Here is an 18,651-nt window from a genome sequence, read left to right as displayed (position 1 = left end):
AGTGGCCGCTGTTCACCGAATGGCAATGGTTTTGATTAGAGAAAGCCAGTCACCAGCCATGGGACAATGTCTGCACACAGAGCTCATCGTCACAGACATTGCTCTTGTTCACTGAGCAGAGAAATCTAGAGAAAGCCAGAGACGTCGGCCTCCTCGCTGTCCACAGAAAGAACTCACAAAGGAGACTGGAGAACACACCAGGGGATAAATGGAGACAGGGGTGGTAGTTCCTTTAACTTTCGTAATAAGAAAATGGAGATCTCTCTCACGTTCTCTCTCTCCTCCTGGGGCTTGAACGCAGGGCCTGGGCACTGTCCCTAGCTCCAGGTTAACACTGTGCCACGTGAGCTACTGCTCCACTTCTGGCTTTTTGGTGATTAATCTAAGAGTCCCAGGGATTTTCCTGGCTGGCTTTGAACTGCAATCCTCAGATCTCAGCCACCTGAGAGCCTGGGATGACGGGAGTGGACCCTAATCAACAAGACAGTGGACAAAAGAAATATTGCTTGTGACGTTAAAACAGCATCTTTTGCCACCAGTGCATATTCTTTGCTGCCAACTCCACACGAGTTCTTCATCACTGGGGTAGCTATCAGTAGGAAACTTGCTTGACACATCACAGATCTCAAAGTAATGGTAAGTAGCTAAGACAGGTTTATTCCGAACGTCTAAGCATTTTCTTCTAAATGCCACTCACAGAATCCTGATCTAAAAACTGAAGGTAAGGACAACGAAGGCCAGCTATTTCCTGGATCCATTTCCTGCCTTACAAATTTCACCTGTGGGCTCTCTCAGAAGTCCTGGCCAAGCGTATGCGCTCCGGGAGGCCGAGGAGGGGAACTCTCACGCCAAGGGCAAAAGAGGAACTGATGTCATGTCCTGGGGAAATTTCACTCTCTCCTGCCCAGATCTGTGGGAACAATGAGGGCAGGAGACAGCGCTCCAGATAATTCAGAGTCTACTTGTGACTCAGGATCCGGCCAGCAACAGGACTTGGAAGAACTTGATTTATTTATTTCTCCGCAGACCTGGCTGGAGGAGGAAGTACTTGATGAGGCTGATAGCATTAGAGTGGAGAAGTGGATCTGAGCGCATTTAATTCCAGGCTCCCGCTGGTCTGGGCACCGCCCTGGTTGAGGCTGAAAGGCTGGTCTGCAACGAGACCTTCCAAGCTTTGTTCTGGTTGGCAGAGCTGGCGCCCTGCACCGAGTGGGTGCTGGGGCTGCTACTCAGCCTGTTGTGGGGAGCTGGCAGCAGGGTTCGGAAATGCCCGAGACCAGAGGCGGCAGGCAGAGCAACTCTGGACGCCGGGGTGCACTACCCGGGGGGTGGTGCATCACCCCCCTCCCCCACCCCGCCCTGATATAGAAGCCTTCTGTTTAAATAAAACAAGGAGACTGTTCCTGACCAGCTTCCGTGTCTGTCTGCTCTTGGGAAACTGTCCCCAGATTCGGGGCACTCACGGGAAGAGGGAGGGAAAGAGGAATCAGCCCCCGGCTGGAGTCTCCATCTCTGAAGCTTGCCGTCTGCCCACTCCAAGCCGCTCTCCCTGGACCTCTGGGAGACGCCGGGCTCCTCCTCATGAAACAACCCTGGACTTCTGGAAGGTGCCCGCAGTTCCCACTTTCAGCTTAACTAGCACAGTCTCTTGTCTCTCTCTACTTGGAATTCCTGGAAATTCCATGCAACCAACTCATGTCCTAAGTAATGAATGCTTAGTGAATCTAAAACAAAAACTGCCTGTCTGTGGTCGAAGTCATGGGCGCTGACGGGGACGTGGGCACCGGGCAAGGCCCGGAGGTGTCCGTGTGGCACTCCTGGCTTCGTGGCTCCCGCCTGGGCGCCTCCTCCCAGCACCCCGGGTAGATGAGCGCAGACTCTGAAGGGCGCAGAGCCCCAGTCCTCATCTCCAGGGAACGGCCTCCCGCCAGAGATCCCAGGGCTTCTGGAGCCCTCGTTCCCACTCTTCTTATTCACCAGAGGCCCGCTGTCCAACCCCCGCTCTGCACAGCAAACCAAGCCGCTGGGACAGAGGTCATACTGCCCTGGGCCAGGAAACAGGAAGAAGAGCCTCTACTTCCCCATCGTTAAGAGTGGAAACAGGAAGCTGGGCAGGAAGAAGAGGCTTTGCTCCCTCGGCCCTTGGGTGGAGGCAGGAAGTGAGGACGGGTCTGTCCCGCAGTGGGGCGGCTCCGCCCGCTGCTGCCGCCATGTTCAAGGGCTGGTGAGGTTCCTGTCATCCTGGGTCCCCCCCACCCCCACCACGCCACCAGGCTGTGTTGCCCACAGTGGGCTCTGTTCTGCGAGTACTGAATGTTAGGTCTGCCTGAGAGCAATGGCCCCTTCCCTTGGCTTTCTCCCTGTGCACCACGTAAGTCCCTGCCCAGCACCTGTAACACGGAACTGGCAGGCCTGGGGGCAGTGGGAGCTCCCCAGGCTCGAGGTCACCGCTGCGGCGCGGCTGGAGGCTTGCTCTCTCCCTCTCAATAAACCTTCTTCCCTTGAACCGCGTGTGAGTCTCCTTTCAGCACCCCTTCTACTGCGGACGGGCCGGCCCTTCCAATGCAGCTCTGCAGGTGGTGCCAGCTCACCGAGCCCGAGGGGGAGGGGGTGACGATGGTGGAGGGGGCACAGGCCTTGGCCACGCATGTCCGTTCAGACATCTGAAGTGGAGGTAGGGAAAACCCCGCTATCATAGGGCACGACTCACAAGGGCAAAGGACAGGGACACCTGCTCATCACCAGAGGTGGCTGAAAGTCAAGCAGTGTAAGAACCACCAAAGAGTGGCAATGGCTAATGGCTCTCTGCTTGCTATCAGATGGGGTCATCCCAGCGGCCTTGGGCTCGGGACAGGAAAGCCTGTCCGTATGTGGAGTATGGCACACTCCACCTGCACATATACGACCTACATGGATACACGTGCAGTCATGCATGCACACATCGACATGGATATGTGAATACGCATGTGTGCGCACACAGATCTGGATATGCACACATGATCTGCACGGATATGCGTGCATGCCAGTATAAACACACCACTGCATACGTATTCGTGTTCTCAGGCAAGTCAATAGCAACACAAGCAGACCTGTGCCAGCACACTTTTCTGTGTCTCTCCATAATGGAGATAGGAATCTCATGTGCTTTCCCTTTCTAGGCTGTGATCTTCAGAGCCTAGCCTCCTCAGCAGCTTGGACTGCAGGTGTGAGCCACGGTGCCTGACTCGCTGGGAGCTGGGTGTGAGATGGAGCTGCCTGGTCCGCAGGTTAACCTGACCCTGGTCGGTCCCTCACACCAACACCCCCTGCTCGCTGCAGCACTTGCGTACTCGGTCTGTGAGGAGCTCTTAGAGCGAGACAGCGTTCCTGAATGGATGGGTCTACTCACGAGTGAAGTCAGGCTTCACCTATACGGTGACTGCTACCAGAGCCCGTTTTCCCATGCTCGTGGCCGTCTCTCCCTGCTTCACACCATGTCGTGAAACATCGTCTGCTCTATGCTACCGGGACTGTCCAGCCATCTCTCCTGTCTTACCGCAGGCCTCGACGTCACAGCCGGATGTGCACGGGAGGGGCGTGGGGGAGTCTGGTGGGCACAGGCCTACCTTCCTCATGGTTCTGGTGCAGCAGTGTGTCCGGCTGGGTGTGCATCGCGTTTCCCGGGTGGAAGTAGGGGGAGAAGAGGAACCGGGGCTTCCGCTGCTTCAGAATGTGCTGTAGGAGTTCGTACAGCACATCGCCTGCACAGGCAAAGAAAGGCATGGTGTTAGGAGCAGCATGGCGGCCCTGGGGCCACCTGGCGCGATGGAGAGGAAACCAGTGCAAAGCAGGGCCAGAGGCGGGGCTCAAGGGGTGGAGCGCCAGCCTGGCAATCTCAAACCTTAGCATGGGAAGAAACAGCCAGGTTTAAAAAAGGTGCAAACCAGAAAGAAAACTTAATCCACCCACAAACCTAGGTCTAAGAGAGAGATCGGTCTTGGTAATGCCACGTGGGGCTGGAGCTAAGGGTCCTAACAGTTCAGCGCCTCTTCTTGGCGCAATGAGGCGCCGCTGGTTCTCAGTGTGACTTACCATCTGCCTAAGAATGAGCATCAGAGCTTTAGAGGGAAGTTACATTGTCCTGGCTTTGTGCGGCTGGCTCTGCCTGCACTTCAGGCTGTGCTAATGATGAAGTCGTTAGGGAAGAGGATCTTTCTGCTCTAATCCAACTCGAGGTTCTTCACAGAAAATGTTCTTCCATGGAGGTTTCTCTACAGAGAGGGAAGCAGGCCTTTCTGACCCAGGCCAGCTCCAGCCGGAAACAAAGGAGAAGAGAACACTTCACCACCGAGGGCAGTGATGCGGATCATGCTCTAGAAGAACTGGTACATTCTGGAACGCTTCCCTTCCAAAAATACATCTGTCAGCCCCTGGCGGAGGGCCGGGGCTGGCTGGAGCTTTGGCCCTTCAAGGGTGGCTGAGTAGCTGATTAGCAAAAACACAGGGGGCCACCCCCACCCCCAGGCCTAGAGCCAAGGGTACAGGTGGAGGCTCTGGGGCTCTAGGACAATCAGGAAAAAGCCTCAAGCCTCTGACATCCCTCTGTGTGTCAACAACACCCCCAACAATGGGCGTTTGTCTCTAATTTTAGCTGCTTTTAAACAGATACTTTAATTAACAACTTAATTTAACTGCATATTTTGGGCTGTAGATACTGCTATACTTTCCCTCTCCAAACCTGGGAAACTGGCCATACTGATTCCTTTCTGGCTTTCCTTCCCTCCCTCCTCTGCCCCTTTGTCCCAGATGAAGCCCCTGACTTCTCTCTCCCTCCTCCTCCCCTCCAGAACACTGCCCCTGGCTGTTCCTTCCTCTTTCTCCACCTCTGACCTTTGGGAGCTGGGTATAACCACTGCTTCTGCTTTGCTATGATTCGACGGAGACTCAAGAACCCTGGACAGCACAGCTCTGGGGGTTTTGCTGGGAGGAGATGGGCAGGGGGCAGTGGGCAGGGAACAGGGGGCAGGCAGCGACCACGATTTTGGGAAGGTGGCTGCCCAGGTAGAACCTGTAGGAGACCAGGGGACCCCCGGCCTGCTGGGGACGCTGAGACTTGTCGTCATGGTGACGGCTCTGAGGAGAAGGGGACTCGGAGCCCGAAATACAGTCCTATTTTAATGGCTCGTATTTTCATCTCAAACAAAAATAAGTCCCTAATCAACACTTTTGGTTTTTGAGTTTTGGGCTCTGTGGAAGGATCATCTTCCTAAACTTTTCCTAATTGACTTTGCCTCATGCGTGCTGGATCTGATCAATGTTTTATTTCGGTAATACGCAGACTAGAAAACAAAAAAAAATTTAAAAATACATCTTGATGATTACTACTACTAAAAAAGAATGGTGGGTAATTAGCAGGCCCATTTTGGAGGGGGAGGTCAGGAAATGTAAATTTAGTGTCTGAGAGTGTCAGAGCTCCTCGCAGCCAGCCCGGGCACCTTGAAGTCCCCAGCCCTCCGCAGAACAGATGCCGCTGTGTGGGCTAGATGAACAGGGCGAATGAAGAGAGGGCTGGAGCAACGGGAGCCACATTCTCACCTATGTTTGTAGCTCTCTCTGTGTCAGCGGGAAGCGGGCCACACAGTGGTGTGGTCTGTGCAGGAGCTGGAATCAGCAGCAAGCACTTGTCCTTTGACAACTCTAGACCTGTCCCTTCATGTACAAAAAGGCAAGGTAGGGGTTGGAGGCATGGCTCGGTCGAGTGCCAGCCAGGGAGCGAAAGCATCAGGTGCCAAGCTTGAGTCCCAGTCTTGGACCAAAAAAAAAAAAAAGAAAAAAGAAAAAGAAAAAGAAAAAAGAAAGAAGAAAAAAAAAAAGATGGGGGCTGGGAAGGTGGCTCAGTGGTAGAGTGCTTGCCTTGCATGCCTGAGGCCCTGGGTTCGATTCCTCAGCACCACATAAGCAAAAAGTAAAAAGTCGGAAGTGGTGCTGTGGCTCAAGTGGTAGAGAGCTAGCCTTGAGCTGAAGAGCTGAGGGACAGTGCCCAGGCCCAGAGTTCAGGCCCCACGACTGGACCCTCCCAAAAAAGAAAAAAAAAAGATGGCAACATAGGTCAGGCATGGTGGCTTACACCTGTAATTCCAGCTACTCACGAGGCTCCAGGTGTCAGGTCATGAGGGCGCGGGATTCAATGCCGCTGTAGCCTGGGCTACTGACCTGCCTCATGGCTTGTGTGGGGGTCCAGGGCCTAGCATACACGCCTCAGAGCTGCAGGCCCACCTGTGCCCCAGCCCCCCTCCCCTGTCTGGCTCACCTGAGCCTGGAGAACGGTAACGGAAGTCCTCTTTGGTCAGCAGCAGGAGGGCTTTGCCGTTCATCTCGAATGTGTTGCTCTCGATTGGCCGTAAGGAGAACTCGTTCTCAGCCCACTTGAGCCACTGGGCTACGTCGTCCCTGCTCCAGTAGATCGGCTGCAGGCCTGCAGGAGACAAAGCTCTGCTCAGCATGGTCTGCATCCACTTCCTGGCCTCTGGTCAGCGCACAGGCTCTCTGCTCGCAGTCAGCCCCGGTGTCCATATCTTGAGGCCCTGCGTCTGCTTCCCAGCCTCTGGTAACGCCGCCAGCTTTCTAGGGTGACACTTCCAAAGGCACTAGGCTGGAAGCCCGGCTTGCAGAGCGATAACCCCTTTATACCACTACTTCGCAGCAATAAACCAACAAACTCTCTGGCCTCTTGGAGGGCTCCGGCGTGCGGTCAGGCAGAGAGAGGGGTGCACTGTCCACCTGGAGTGTCCGTATCGGGAGGTCTCACGCCCTGGCCCACGTGTGGCACCCCCCCCCCCCAGCATCATGACCACCGTCCATGCGGTGAAGGGGGTCCAGGAGTTGAGCTGAGCTGAGAAGGTAGGCCGGGTGGAAAAGAGTGTGCTCACCCTGGCTCTCCTACCACTGAACTAAGGCCCCTGGGCGGCTGAGTGGGTGCGGGGTCAGGGGCCCCTTTCTGGATGGTTCAGTCACCTGAGCGACCTGGGCCACTGGGCCCCTGGGCAGTAGGGGACAGTCAGGGAAGACCAGCGGCCCCGAGTGTCAAGGACAACTTCCGGCAGGTGGGGGAATGGCAGAGGGCAGGATGGGGAAAGAGACCCTAATTTTTTTTTCCTGCCAGACCTTGGGCTTAATAAACTCAGGGCCTGGGTGTTGTCCTTGGGCTTCTTTTGCTCAAGGCTAGCACTCTACCACTTGAGCCACGGCACCACCTCCAGCCTTTTCTGTGTCTGTGGTACTGAGGAATTGAACCCAGGGCTTCATGCATGTTAGGCGAGCACTTCACCACTGAGCCACCTGCCCAGTCCCCGAATTTAGCCTTTTTCAAAGGTGCTTTTCATCGTGTACCAAACGAGGCATGAGTGCTACAGTGTGGACACGGGGCAGGAGGTGTGCGTGCGACCTGTGTGCATGTTACAAGGTCACTGAGGTTGAATGAATGGACCTTGTCCGCAGGAAATAGTCTCACATGAGAACCCCAGGACCTGTGCACAGGACCACCCATACCCCAGGACACAAGTCACTTCACTTCTGCAACCAGCCTGGAGTCCAGTGTCTTTAGGAAAGGACAAAGGAGTATAGTGGAGAAGGCAGAGGAGGAGGGCGGAGGAGGTGAGCGGAGGAGGCGCTGGGAGACAGCAGAAGAGGTGACAGTTGGTGCTGCCACTGACTTGCTTCACAGAACCCTAGTAGTCCACCTGTTGGACTATCCTGGCCTCTAGTCCATCTTCGTTATTTCTCTTGAATTACTGGTTTTCTTCCCGCCTTCTGCTTTTCTTAAAAATTTGCCATTTGGTCAGATCGGTGGCTCACGCCTGTAGTCCCAGCTACTCAAGAGGCTGAGATCTGAAGATCACAGTTGGAAGCCAGACCAGGCAGGAAAGTCTGTGAGACTCTTCCAACCAAACTTCCCACCAAAAAGATGGATGTGGAGCTGTGGCTTAAGTGGTAGAGGCCACCAACCTTGGGTGAAAGAAAAAGGTCAGGGATGGTGCCCAGGCCCCGAGTTCAAGACCATTCCCTGCCGACCTCCACGGTGGCCCTTGCTCTGCTGTAGCTGAACGACACGACAATTTCTCTATACTTCCTCAGAGCTAAGGAGTTGCCACACCGGGAACGCAGAGACAGTGTTTGGAGAATGCATGTGTCTGTCTGGGGGGCTCTGGGGCATCAGGTGTGGGGGGACTCCCCCCACCTGCAGAACCAGGGGCGATCTCAGTGACTGTCTGCTTTCTTGGTGGGGAAGAGCCACTGGGGACCGACCCAACAAAGAGCCCACGCCATGGCTGCATGTGCACACCAGCTACACACAGTGCAGTCTGTGGCCGGGGTCTCTGCACACTAGACTGCTGTTGACGCTCCTCTCGGAGCCAGCCCTTCCCGCCCACCGTGACAAATCCCAGCTTCCAAGAAACGGGGTTTCATCACGGACGTCCCACACAAGCCTCGTGGAAGGGTCAGTGCCTCTGAGGAGCCCCAGGGTGTGGGCCAGGCCCAGGCCCCCGCGCCCCCACTGCCCTCTCCCCCTCGCTTTTCATCAGGGTCCCCTCTGGAACATGGGGTTTATCCCGAAGAGCCAGGCCCCATCTCCGCACACGGTTGTGTGTGTAACTGATGATTTTTCTAAATGGCCTTTGAAAGGCAGCCCTTGGAAACTCTGCCAGAAACAAATCGATCTGAAAGACTCAGGCTGAATTACTGAGCTTTGGCAAAAGGAAATAAATCTTGTCCATTCCCGCGCCGCGCCTGTGGCTCCGGCTTCCAGGAAGAAACGCTGTTCTTTCCGGAAAGGAAGCCTGGACGTCTCCCCAGGCCTCCCCGCCCTTCCTCTCCGTCCCCAGATGAAAACTCTCCACTTTCTTTGCTCCTTTGCCTCAGTGTGTGTCTGAATCAGCAATGCCCAGGGTCTGCAGCATGGTGGCCAGAGATGCAACTCAAAACTTTCCTGGGGTGCAAAGCTGACCTGGAGGTGCAAAGCGGAAGGATTGTGCTTACAGATGCTGGGGCCAGCACCAGGATGGGGTGATGCTGGAGATGGACGGATGAGGGACAGTGCGGGAAAGGGGGCTTCCTGCGGGGCATCTGCCACTCCGTTCGTTTCAGCTGAGTGGCGCCTTCACCTGGCCGGGCCCCCCAGGAGTTCACACCTTGAGGACCCCAGCCCCAGCCCACCCGTGCCGTGCCTGATGCCCAGCGTGGTGCGTGGTCCAGCAGGAGGAGAAGAATGTGAAGGCGCACACAAGTCCACGCACAGCCGCGGGGGGCTTTCTGGAGGGAAGGGTGGGGTGCAGCCTGACGCGTGCGCACAGGGCTCAGGGTAAGGTTTAGGGGACCCGCAGTACCGGGCTTGCTCTTGACTGTGTGCCCCTTGTTTCTGTTGCCAAGGTCCATCTACCTCCTTGCCCCCTTCCCAGCCCGCGTCCATCGGCGGGCCTAGCCCCTGTGCCCAGGGCACCGAGGTTTCGCCGTCTTTGTGGTCCAGCCCTCTCCCCCCGGCTGTCCCCCGTGGCCTGTTCTCAGCTCTGACCCTGCTGAACCCTGTCCCCCTTCTGCCCCTCCCTACTGGCCTCATCTCACCTAGAGAGCAAACGCCTCAGGATGAGCTTCCATCTCCCTGCTCGTGCCCACAGCCACGCGTTCCCTCGCACGAGCTCCAGCGGCCTCCACCCCAGGTGACCCTGCTGCCCGACAGACACTTCCGGAGCGCGTTATCTCCCCCACTTCCGGCTCATCATTGTACCGCCCATCCTGTGTGGCGCTCACTTTCATCAGCAGGACAACACACACCTTTGCCTGGATTTCTGGGGCCTCCGTTGGGCCTCAAGTGGGGGGGGGGCAGTGGAGGAGTGCGCAGGCATTTCTGAGTGAATGGGAAGCTGACCCGCCCCCAGATGGGATAGCACAGTGGTTAGGCAGGAGGTCTCAGAATCAGGTGTCCTGGGTTCAAATCCAGTCTCCCGACTGATTTGCCCAGTGACCTTGGGCAAGGTTCCTTTCTTCACTGTTGGTGCCTCAGTTTCCTCTTCTATAAAATGGGGATGGCAGCAGGGCCTCCGCAAGGGGGCTGTGCCCTGTGTGGGATGCACAGAAAGCCCTCGGAGCAGAAGCAGGCACAGATGAAGCATTGATCCGTGTCTCCTGCTATCAGGAAGGGCCTGGCCTGAGGACAGAGCCACCGAGGGACTCCATCAAGGGCATAACAGAACCAGCATTGTCCCCACTGCCGTGGGGAAGGGGGGAGGGGATGAGTCAGGCGCAAGCAAGGCTGGTACAGTGCTGGGGAAACAGAGGAGAGTAACTTGAGATGAATTCAATGTGAGGAGTCACTGACAAAACCCGGCTCTGCCCGCCACACCCAGGTGGACCAGTGCCGTCCACGCCAGGGCCGGGGGAGACACGGCATGCTAACCTGTTGATATGGGGTCACTGTGAGCTTACAAGATGAACTCTTAGAGAATGGGACCGCGGGAGGCAGGTCAGGGAGCCGGGTGTCCTTCAGCCCTGGCAGAGCGGGCACAGGCGGCGGGCGGATGGCCAAGGGCGTCCGGTGGACTTGGTATCTGGGGATGGGAGCCAGGGCAGAGGCGCAGGCCGGAGCTGGGGATAAGCTTGTGCCTGTGTGGATAACTCCAGATCTTGCCTAGCAAGGCAAAAAAGAGGCAGGGTGGAGGAAGAGAGCGAAGGAGAAGGCGATCTCCCTGTGCCAGCTGACCAGGGCACCCTGGATGTTATCGAGGAGCCGGCCATGGCCCGGGCAAGGAGCGTACACCCAGCAAAGCAAAAACCCGCACTCTCTAAAGACTGACGGTAGGCGAGTCACTGGCCCCTTTGTGCAATGGAACAAATCAGAGCCACCCCAGGGTTTAGTGAGAACACATCGTGTTCTCAGAAATCTCCCCTAAGAATTCCCCTGCCCCTCCGGGGGCCTGGCCGGAGATCAAACCCCCTGTGCCACCGTAAAAACAAAAACTAGAATTTGCTTCCCCAAGTTTGAGGTCCAATCATTTATAGGTTGAACCATAAATAAAAGCATAAAACAGCTGGGTTTGGCACTTCTGAGGAGCCTCCATGCCAAGAGCTCTTCTGAACAGGCTTTAATCTCTGGTTCCTGAGTGGGCAATTCGGGGTCTTAACTGAACCGTGGGGTCATGGTTACAAACATCAGCTGTCACCGTGCTGCTGAAATTTATAATGTGCCTGCTAATGATGCCTCTGAGATTCGCAGAAAATCAGATAATAGAGGCTTTACTGTAAGCAGGACGGTTAGAAGAATCAATGCCTTTTCCCAAACAGCCGGAGTCATTTCTAGGAAGTAATTCATGCGCCATTCGGGCCGGGCAGCACTGACTGCCTGGGAGGTTCCCGGAGCCCAGGGACGAGGGTCTCTACGTTTTCTTGCTGTATTGTTGCCAGCCTGTGTCCAGGGCTCCCCATGTCCAAGCCCCCACCCCAGGGAGTCATGAGCAGGGGGTCCTTTGTACAGCCCCTTGGGCTGGATTTGGTTATGAGTTCTGGGGAAGGGTCAGAAAGGGGAGGGCAGGTGCGAGGTGGGTGGGTCGGGGAAGACCGCAGGCCAGGCTGGCCTCCAAGGTCCAGCCCCATTGCCTGGAGTCAGCCACATCAATGCCTTGTGGGTGACCCAGGCCCTTGGGCAGCCCGTGGCTCAGTGCCCTGTGGGGCAGAGCACAGAAGTGCCCTGGGGGGAAGAAGTGGGGAGGGAAGGGAACAGTGGAGAAGCTGATTTCCTGGTTGTCTTCTCCACAGTCCACCTTCCCTGTGGGGGTGGGGTGGGTGAAGGAGTCTTGGCCACGCCCCTGCTCTGCAGCTCCACAGCTCGGGTTCCCAGCCTCCCACTCCCCCCGCTGGACAGAAATAAAGAACGGCTGTTCAGGAGCAGCTCTAGGGCAGATTTCTATTTTCCCCCGTGGCTGAGACACGGATTTCAAACGCAACGCAAACCAGCACGGGAGAGACGAAGCCCCTTAAACCTTCATGCCCCCCGCTGCACCCCACAGCGAGGCCACAGCAGCCTGTGTTGGGTCAGGACCAGGCTCCCTGGGAGTTGCAGGATTGGGTCCAGGGAGGCCGCCTGGCTGGGAAGCAGGGGAGCCCCCCCAGTGACACATGGGGTCCCCCTATGCTCCCCGAAGCTGTGCCAGAGAGGCAGGAGTGTGCTGGGGCGCATGATGGAGCACAGGAGGGGGCAGGGCTCTGCTTTCCTGGGGGACCCATGAGTGACCCCCGTGTCACCCCCTAAGGGTTGTGAGGAGCGGAAGAGGCAGACCCCCCCATGACGTCATCAGCCTTTGTTAACGTGTGAGACTGTTCAGCTCTGAAGAGTGAACACGCACATATACAAACGTGTGTGTACCAAACCCACACATGCACACCCACCTATACCATGAATGCACGTGTATACACACACACACACACACACACACACACACACACACACACACACACACACACACACACACACACACACACACACACACACACACACACACACACAACCTATTTTCTCCAGAATAGGGGAGCAGCTACAATAACAAACCAAAAATATTAGGAAAATATTCTGAATATGCTGTGGAGGCTCTTGAAACAAACACAAAGCGTTTTGTGGCATTACATGCAGTTTAGTTGAGAGCAGGCCAGGCTTCTCGGCGGCAGGAGGCAGGGGCTGCTAAGCGAGGTGGGAAGAGGCTGCTGGGCCAGCTCCCTGTGTCCCCCCCCCCCCGGCTCTGTCCTTGTCTCTTACTTAGTGTGGTGCCAGGTGACCCCCAGGCTTTCCTGGGCCGGTCACTTGTCTCCGTCTCCATTTTCTCGTCTAGAGGAACCATTGTAGCGTCCATGTGAACCTTCAGGTCATCCACCGGCGCTGAGGCTAGGCCTCACTCACCCCCCCCCCCCCCCCCCGCCAGCTTCCAGGACAGGGTCTAACAGTGATGGATGCCGTGAAGCAAAAGGCGGGAAGTGGCCTGAAGGCTGGGACCTGAGCAGCTAGACGGATGGCAGCCAACTCCCACGACAGGTCACTAGAAATGTCCAATCACCGCTTCCGGGAACCAACCACCTTTCCTTCTCCTGCCTGCCTGTGCTCAGACCATCAGGGCCTCTCCTGTCCAGCCGGGTTCTAAGTGAGAGCCAGACACCACTACCGCAGAAAGACTCTGGTCTACCTGCTTGGTGGGCCCTGTTAGCCTGACCACTCCCCCGGGAGCCAGCCAGTGGACCAGGAACCCACCGGTGTCTTTGAATCTCACACGGATTCTGACAGCTAGAGAGCAGGGGACAAGTCTGCTTGGTTGCTGTGACTGGAGGAACACAGGGAGATGCCGGCAGCGAGTCCAGGCCACGCTCGGCTGCCCGCGCGCGCTCGGGTCCCGTGGCTGGGTGATCCCGTGGCGGGGTGACCCCGGGGTCAGGTATTTGACGCGTTGGGCTCCCCAGAGATTGGGTGTCTGGAGGCTGCAGGAGACACAGACCTTGTGCGTGTGGCAGCAAGTTCAGAGGCTGAGCTGTCATTTTATTCCTAGTGAGAGCGGCAGCTCTCTGCTCAGTTCTTTAGTGGTTGGGATACGTCAGGCCATGGAGGACAATGATGACAACACCGAGACCCTTACACCCTAGGCTGTCTCTGTGGCTGCTGTAGAGTAGGTGCCTCGTGTGGCCAAATGGCCCCAGTGATTCTATAATGCCGTGTCCCAGACGGACTCCGCCCCATCTTGTTCTAGAACACAGCATCGCAGGGAGAACCAAATGTATTTGTACAACAGAGTTTAAACATGCCCTACTCTTCCTCTTCTCCTGACTTCCCCAATTTCAATCTCTGTAACAGGAAGACCATTTGCTTTTTCCTATTTCATGCTCACTCCGGGGGATTTCACAAAAATACTTTTGCTGGCCTCTGTGGGTGTGTGATGAAGCTGAAAACTCACCATATAGATGATCAGAGCTCGGTCCAAGGGGGGGGGGGTAACTTACTCTCATAATAAAGCTAAAAACATACACATCTTACATGTTCTAGAAACAACCTAAGTACAATTTCCTGTTCCCGGGTGACCACTGGTACTCAGTCATTCAACAAACACGAAATGGAGCTCTGTGTCTAAACTATGACTATCCACACTGTGAGACACTGTGGGGACAGGATGAGCACATCTCCCTTTGTCTTCAGGACACCACACAGGCAGCCTTATCAACCAGCCAAGTTCTTCCTTGTAACTTCTTTCAGGCTTCCCTAATCTGTCACAGGGAGCAGAGCTCCACCTACACATATTTAATTCACTGATTTATCCGCACGCCTGCTGAACCGTCCTTATAAACAAGAAAAAACAAGTCATGGCTGAGGTTGGAGATCTCAAGGGCATTAAATCTAGTAGGGAGGCTACCTAAACCAGGAAAAGTAACTATTCAGAGTTGTAGGTACTTGTATTTACTTGGGGCAAGTAAAGCCGTTAAAAGCTACCACCCAAGAAACTGTCTCTTCATATGGAAACAGAGAAGACAAAGCGTCACTTATTACACCACAAGGGCAGGACACTTCATACAGGCTTACAGGCCACTAAGGAGAATCCAGCCTAAGTAGGAGACAGAACTTGTTAAATAGAGCCAGGCTAGGAGGGCAAAGGAATGGCAGATTTCCCATCAGAAGAGATCTGCCAAGCTGAGATCAATCCTAAGAGATGACAGTTTAGCAAAGTCCATGAGATTTACCACCAGAAAGTCGGAAGTGGAGCAGTGGCTCAAATGGCTGAGCACCAGCCTTGAGTGAAGCAGTGAAGGGACAGTGCCAGGCCATAAGTTCAAGCCCAGTAATGGCACCAAAAACCCCTAAACAAACCAAACCACCAGGGAGGGTGTGTCCCTGGCCCAAGGCTGTCTTCTTCCTCATCATGGTGGCAAACCAGGATAAGCACCCAGAGGCCGGCAATCCAGACGCTGAAGCTCAAGAGGACGTGGCCCCTCCTGCAGGCCTCCCAGCAAACCTGGCTAAGATGACGGTGCCCATGCGGACCTGTGGAAGGCGCAGGGGAGCAGGTGGTAATGGGGACACCTTGCCATGGAGGCCCTGGCCTGCTCTAGCAGCTTTCTCCCCACAGGCTACGTGGAATAAACGTCTCTTCTTCTTCCTCTCCCCCTCCCCCTGGGCCTGCAGCTAATTGCAGCTGTGGTCAGGGGCTGGCGGCCAACAGTCCCACAATGCACCGCTCCACAGGAAGTTCCCAAGATCTCTTCCTGAACAGGAAATTTCCTGTGGTCCAACTGACATTCCTCGTGGCGTTTATCACTTGTATCCATTTGTTTCTGCAGGCCTGGGGTCTTGGGTAAGAACAACTAGAAACGGTTGTGGGGGGTGGGGGGAGCTACAGGGGGAAGAGGAGGGGGGGTAGGGATGCAGTTAGTGTCAGGGGAAGAAAGTGTGACTAAATTAACCCTGAAAGGACAGCAAACATTAGCAATGTGGAGATGTGCAGAGAATGTAAACATGGCTCACCCAGCCCCAGAGATGCTAGAATTGTCTGAGGCTCAGAACGCAGGTGTGCGGGAAGCTGCAGGGGAGTTCACACACAGTGGAGGCCAGTGTGGGCTTTGAGGGCTTGAACCATGTCCTTGTGCCCTAATGCCCAGTAGTTAGGGACCTGCTCACAGCAGGAAGGGCCGCCTGGCTGGGTGTCTCCCCAAGTTCAGCCCTCAGCTGGGCGGCCACAGTGGCAGGTTGAAGGAAATGCAAGAAGGGCCTACAGCACATCTGTGATTTTCCCAACTCACCTTTGTGAGTGGGCGTGCGCGTGCATGCATGCCTGTGTGCACACACGCCGGTCCTGAGGTTTGAACTCAAGGCGGCCCAGGAGCTTTCCCTGAGTTTTTTTCCGCTCAAGGCTAGTGTGCCCTACCATGTGAGCTGCAGCTCCTCTTATGGCTTTTTGCTGAACTGGGACTTTCCTGACTGGGCTGGCTTTGAACCGTGATCCTCAGACCTCAGCCTCCTGAGTAGCTGGGATGGCAGGTGGGAGCCACCGCTGCCTGGCTCATTTATTACTTATTCTGGAAGTCGTCGGTCATCTAGCTGACAGTTCTCTTTCAATGTCCCTCCATGGCTCTTGGCTGCCTTGGGGTGGTGTTTAAGTCCTTCTCTCAGCACACTGAGCGCCCCCCTCCCCCCCATCCTCCTTCACTGAAGCCACCAGCTTCTAGAAGGAACCATGCATTGCCGCCCTCAGGTGCTTCTGTAGTTTTTTCTTTCTTTAAGATGGCTTCAGCATGCTTTTCCCTAACTCAATCCCTTTCTTCTGCAGGCCAGTGAGCACCTCATGCCCAACACACAGGCTCTCGGATGAGAACTAATCTGACTTGCCTCTGAACATGCAAGAATTTGCAGAAAGACGGTCTCAAAACCGTATCCTTGTATGGTAATAAAAACTTAGGAATTTTCTTTTGTTTCTCCTATGCACTCACAACCACATCACACGGGAAGAGCTGGCAGCAGACACGGGATGGTCTCTAAGACAGAACTCCCTCTCCAACCCGCACCAACCTGGAGCGCTCATGTCTCGAGGACGAGACATCAGCACAGAACCCTTATCCTCTTGGCCTGGCTTGGGTTCTGGCCGTAGTCGGAGGCTTTTGGCTGTGGGCCTCGCTGGACACTCTATGGTTCACTCCACCTCCACTCCAGGCCCAAGCTGCACTTTTGGTCAAGATGACACCGCGGTTCAGGGAACCAGTATTTGGATGGGGTGGGCGTGGGGTTGGTACTGGGGTTTACACTCGGGCCCTCTGTCACCTGAGCCACCCCCACCCCAGCTCTTTTGGTTGTAGTTACTTTTTGACTAGGGTACTGTGTTTATGTCCAAGGTAGTCCTGATCTTCCTGATCTTTGCATGCTGAGTAGCTGGGATTACAGGTGTGAGACACCATACTCAACTTTGAGTCACTCTGGAACTGCTGGCTTTGCCGTGCCCGCTGCCAATTTTGGTCCCCCTTCACTCCCCAGCTCCAGAGAGGGTGAATGGACTCCTCCTGTTCGGTGGCTGCACTGTGCTCCCCGCTTCATACTGCTCCTTAGTCAGCTCGGGGTGACAGCTCAGGACGTAGCAGCTCGGGCCACTGCCTCCCACCCAGACTCAACCTGGCCTTCCCTGTTATCTGCTCCCGAAACTTCTCTAGTGAGTGGGTTCAGTGGGCACAGCCCACGCTTGGGAACGGTGAGGCCCTTCCAGGGGCTCATCCTTCCCTTCTGTTCCCAGTGCCCGGCCAGGCCCGGGCCGGGAAAGTGCAGGAAGACTGGCTCATTCCATGGTATCACTGAGAGGGGCTCTGCAAAGATGCCTCACTTTAGAGAGACATCGCAGTGCCTCTCAGGCATTTACCCACAGTCAAAGCAGCTCTCGCAGAAGGCTGTCCGAGCCACATCCCAGGTGGGCCTGGTGGAAGTGGGGCCTTGCCAGGGCTCTGGTTTCAGGGTGAGAGGAGCGGAAGAGCCAGAGCCGTCTCTAGGACCGCGTGCCTTTTGCAGCCATAAACATTGGAGGGCGGACAGAAGGGCCCCATGCTGGGGGCTCAGCCTCCAGCCAAGGGCTTTGGGCCAGGCCTTTCTAGCATGCCCACATTTAGAAGTAACTTGTCAGGCGTAAGCCGGTTAGCAGGTTAGCAACTCTGGCATCAGTTTTATAAATACCCCGGAGGTTTAAATCACATACAGGTGCACATATGCATGCTCTCGCACACCCATGTGCTCTTTCACAAATGAGCATGAGAAGGCTGCACCCATGCCCCTGCAGGGGATGTGTGGACAGTGGGGTAGAGGATGTGTGAGCAGTGGGGAAGGAGGGCTGGGGCCACCACAGAGCCCATTAAGGTGTGTGAGGATTGTTAGGTTTAGGGTCAGGTATGATGACTGTGGAGAGCGGGTACTCTCTTCATCGCCAGAGGAAAAATAAAAAACAAAAAAACAAAGGAACCTGTGGGGCGGGCTTACACCGAGGCCAGATACTGGACACGGTTGATTTCGGGGACCCAATGTCTGACCCCCACACTGTGGAATGATGCCCAAAAAGCCAGGACAACTCTCCCTCTTGGGAGTGACAAGAACCTAGTACCATGTAAGGCCTACATAACACCGAGCATGGCGCTCAGGATCAATGAGGCCAGCGGGTGAGAGCGTGACTGCGCCCAGTGCAGCTGACCGCCCTGACCACACGCTGACCACCCACCTACGATCTGCCCATCTGGACAGCTCAGCTGAGCAGAGCGGGGTGCTGGGTGTGGACTGGGTAGCCAAGGTGCCAGGCTCCGGAGCCTGCACTGGGCAAGTGGCTTGGACTCGAGCACTGAGCCGAGCAAGAGTGGCCTGAGGTCACAGGAGGCCAAAATAGCCCAGGCCCGGGGGTCAGGCGGGGGCGGTGTGGGCGGCACCTCCTGTCTTTGAGCTGAGCTATTTTAAGCAGTCTCGGAGCTATTTCACACCCACACGGAGTCCAGAACAGAGCGAGTGAGTGAGAGGAGGCTCCGCTGCGCACTCCTGACTTCCGTGGTTCCCACCGAGCTTCTAAGAAAGCGAATCTGGCCATGTCAGGGCTGTGGCTCTATTTATTCCCACCCAGCTGCCCAGTTGCTGGGAGTTCTACA

At 55.7% G+C, this 18,651-nt stretch overlaps 1 protein-coding gene across 5 annotated transcripts in view; it reads right to left on the bottom strand.

The window, feature by feature from the left end:
- The window catches only part of LOC138805062 (transcription factor ETV6), a 101,782-nt gene that overhangs the window by 9,816 nt on the left and 73,315 nt on the right, over positions 1 to 18,651 (bottom strand). For all 5 annotated transcript variants that reach the window (XM_069989612.1, XM_069989613.1, XM_069989614.1 and 2 more), the window contains exons 3-4: positions 6,290 to 6,454; positions 3,606 to 3,740 (exon numbers count right to left, since the gene is read on the bottom strand). In XM_069989612.1, coding sequence (XP_069845713.1) covers positions 3,606 to 3,740; positions 6,290 to 6,454 — 300 coding nt within the window. The remainder of the gene's footprint in view (positions 1 to 3,605; positions 3,741 to 6,289; positions 6,455 to 18,651) is intronic.

The sequence above is a fragment of the Dipodomys merriami genome, unplaced genomic scaffold (genome assembly GCF_024711535.1).
Source record: "Dipodomys merriami isolate MVZ:Mamm:240054 unplaced genomic scaffold, mDipMer1.0.p SCAF_384, whole genome shotgun sequence".
Taxonomy (NCBI): domain Eukaryota; kingdom Metazoa; phylum Chordata; class Mammalia; order Rodentia; family Heteromyidae; genus Dipodomys; species Dipodomys merriami.
The sequence above is the reverse complement of the archived record's forward strand: the minus strand, read 5'-3'. Positions and strand labels throughout refer to the sequence as shown.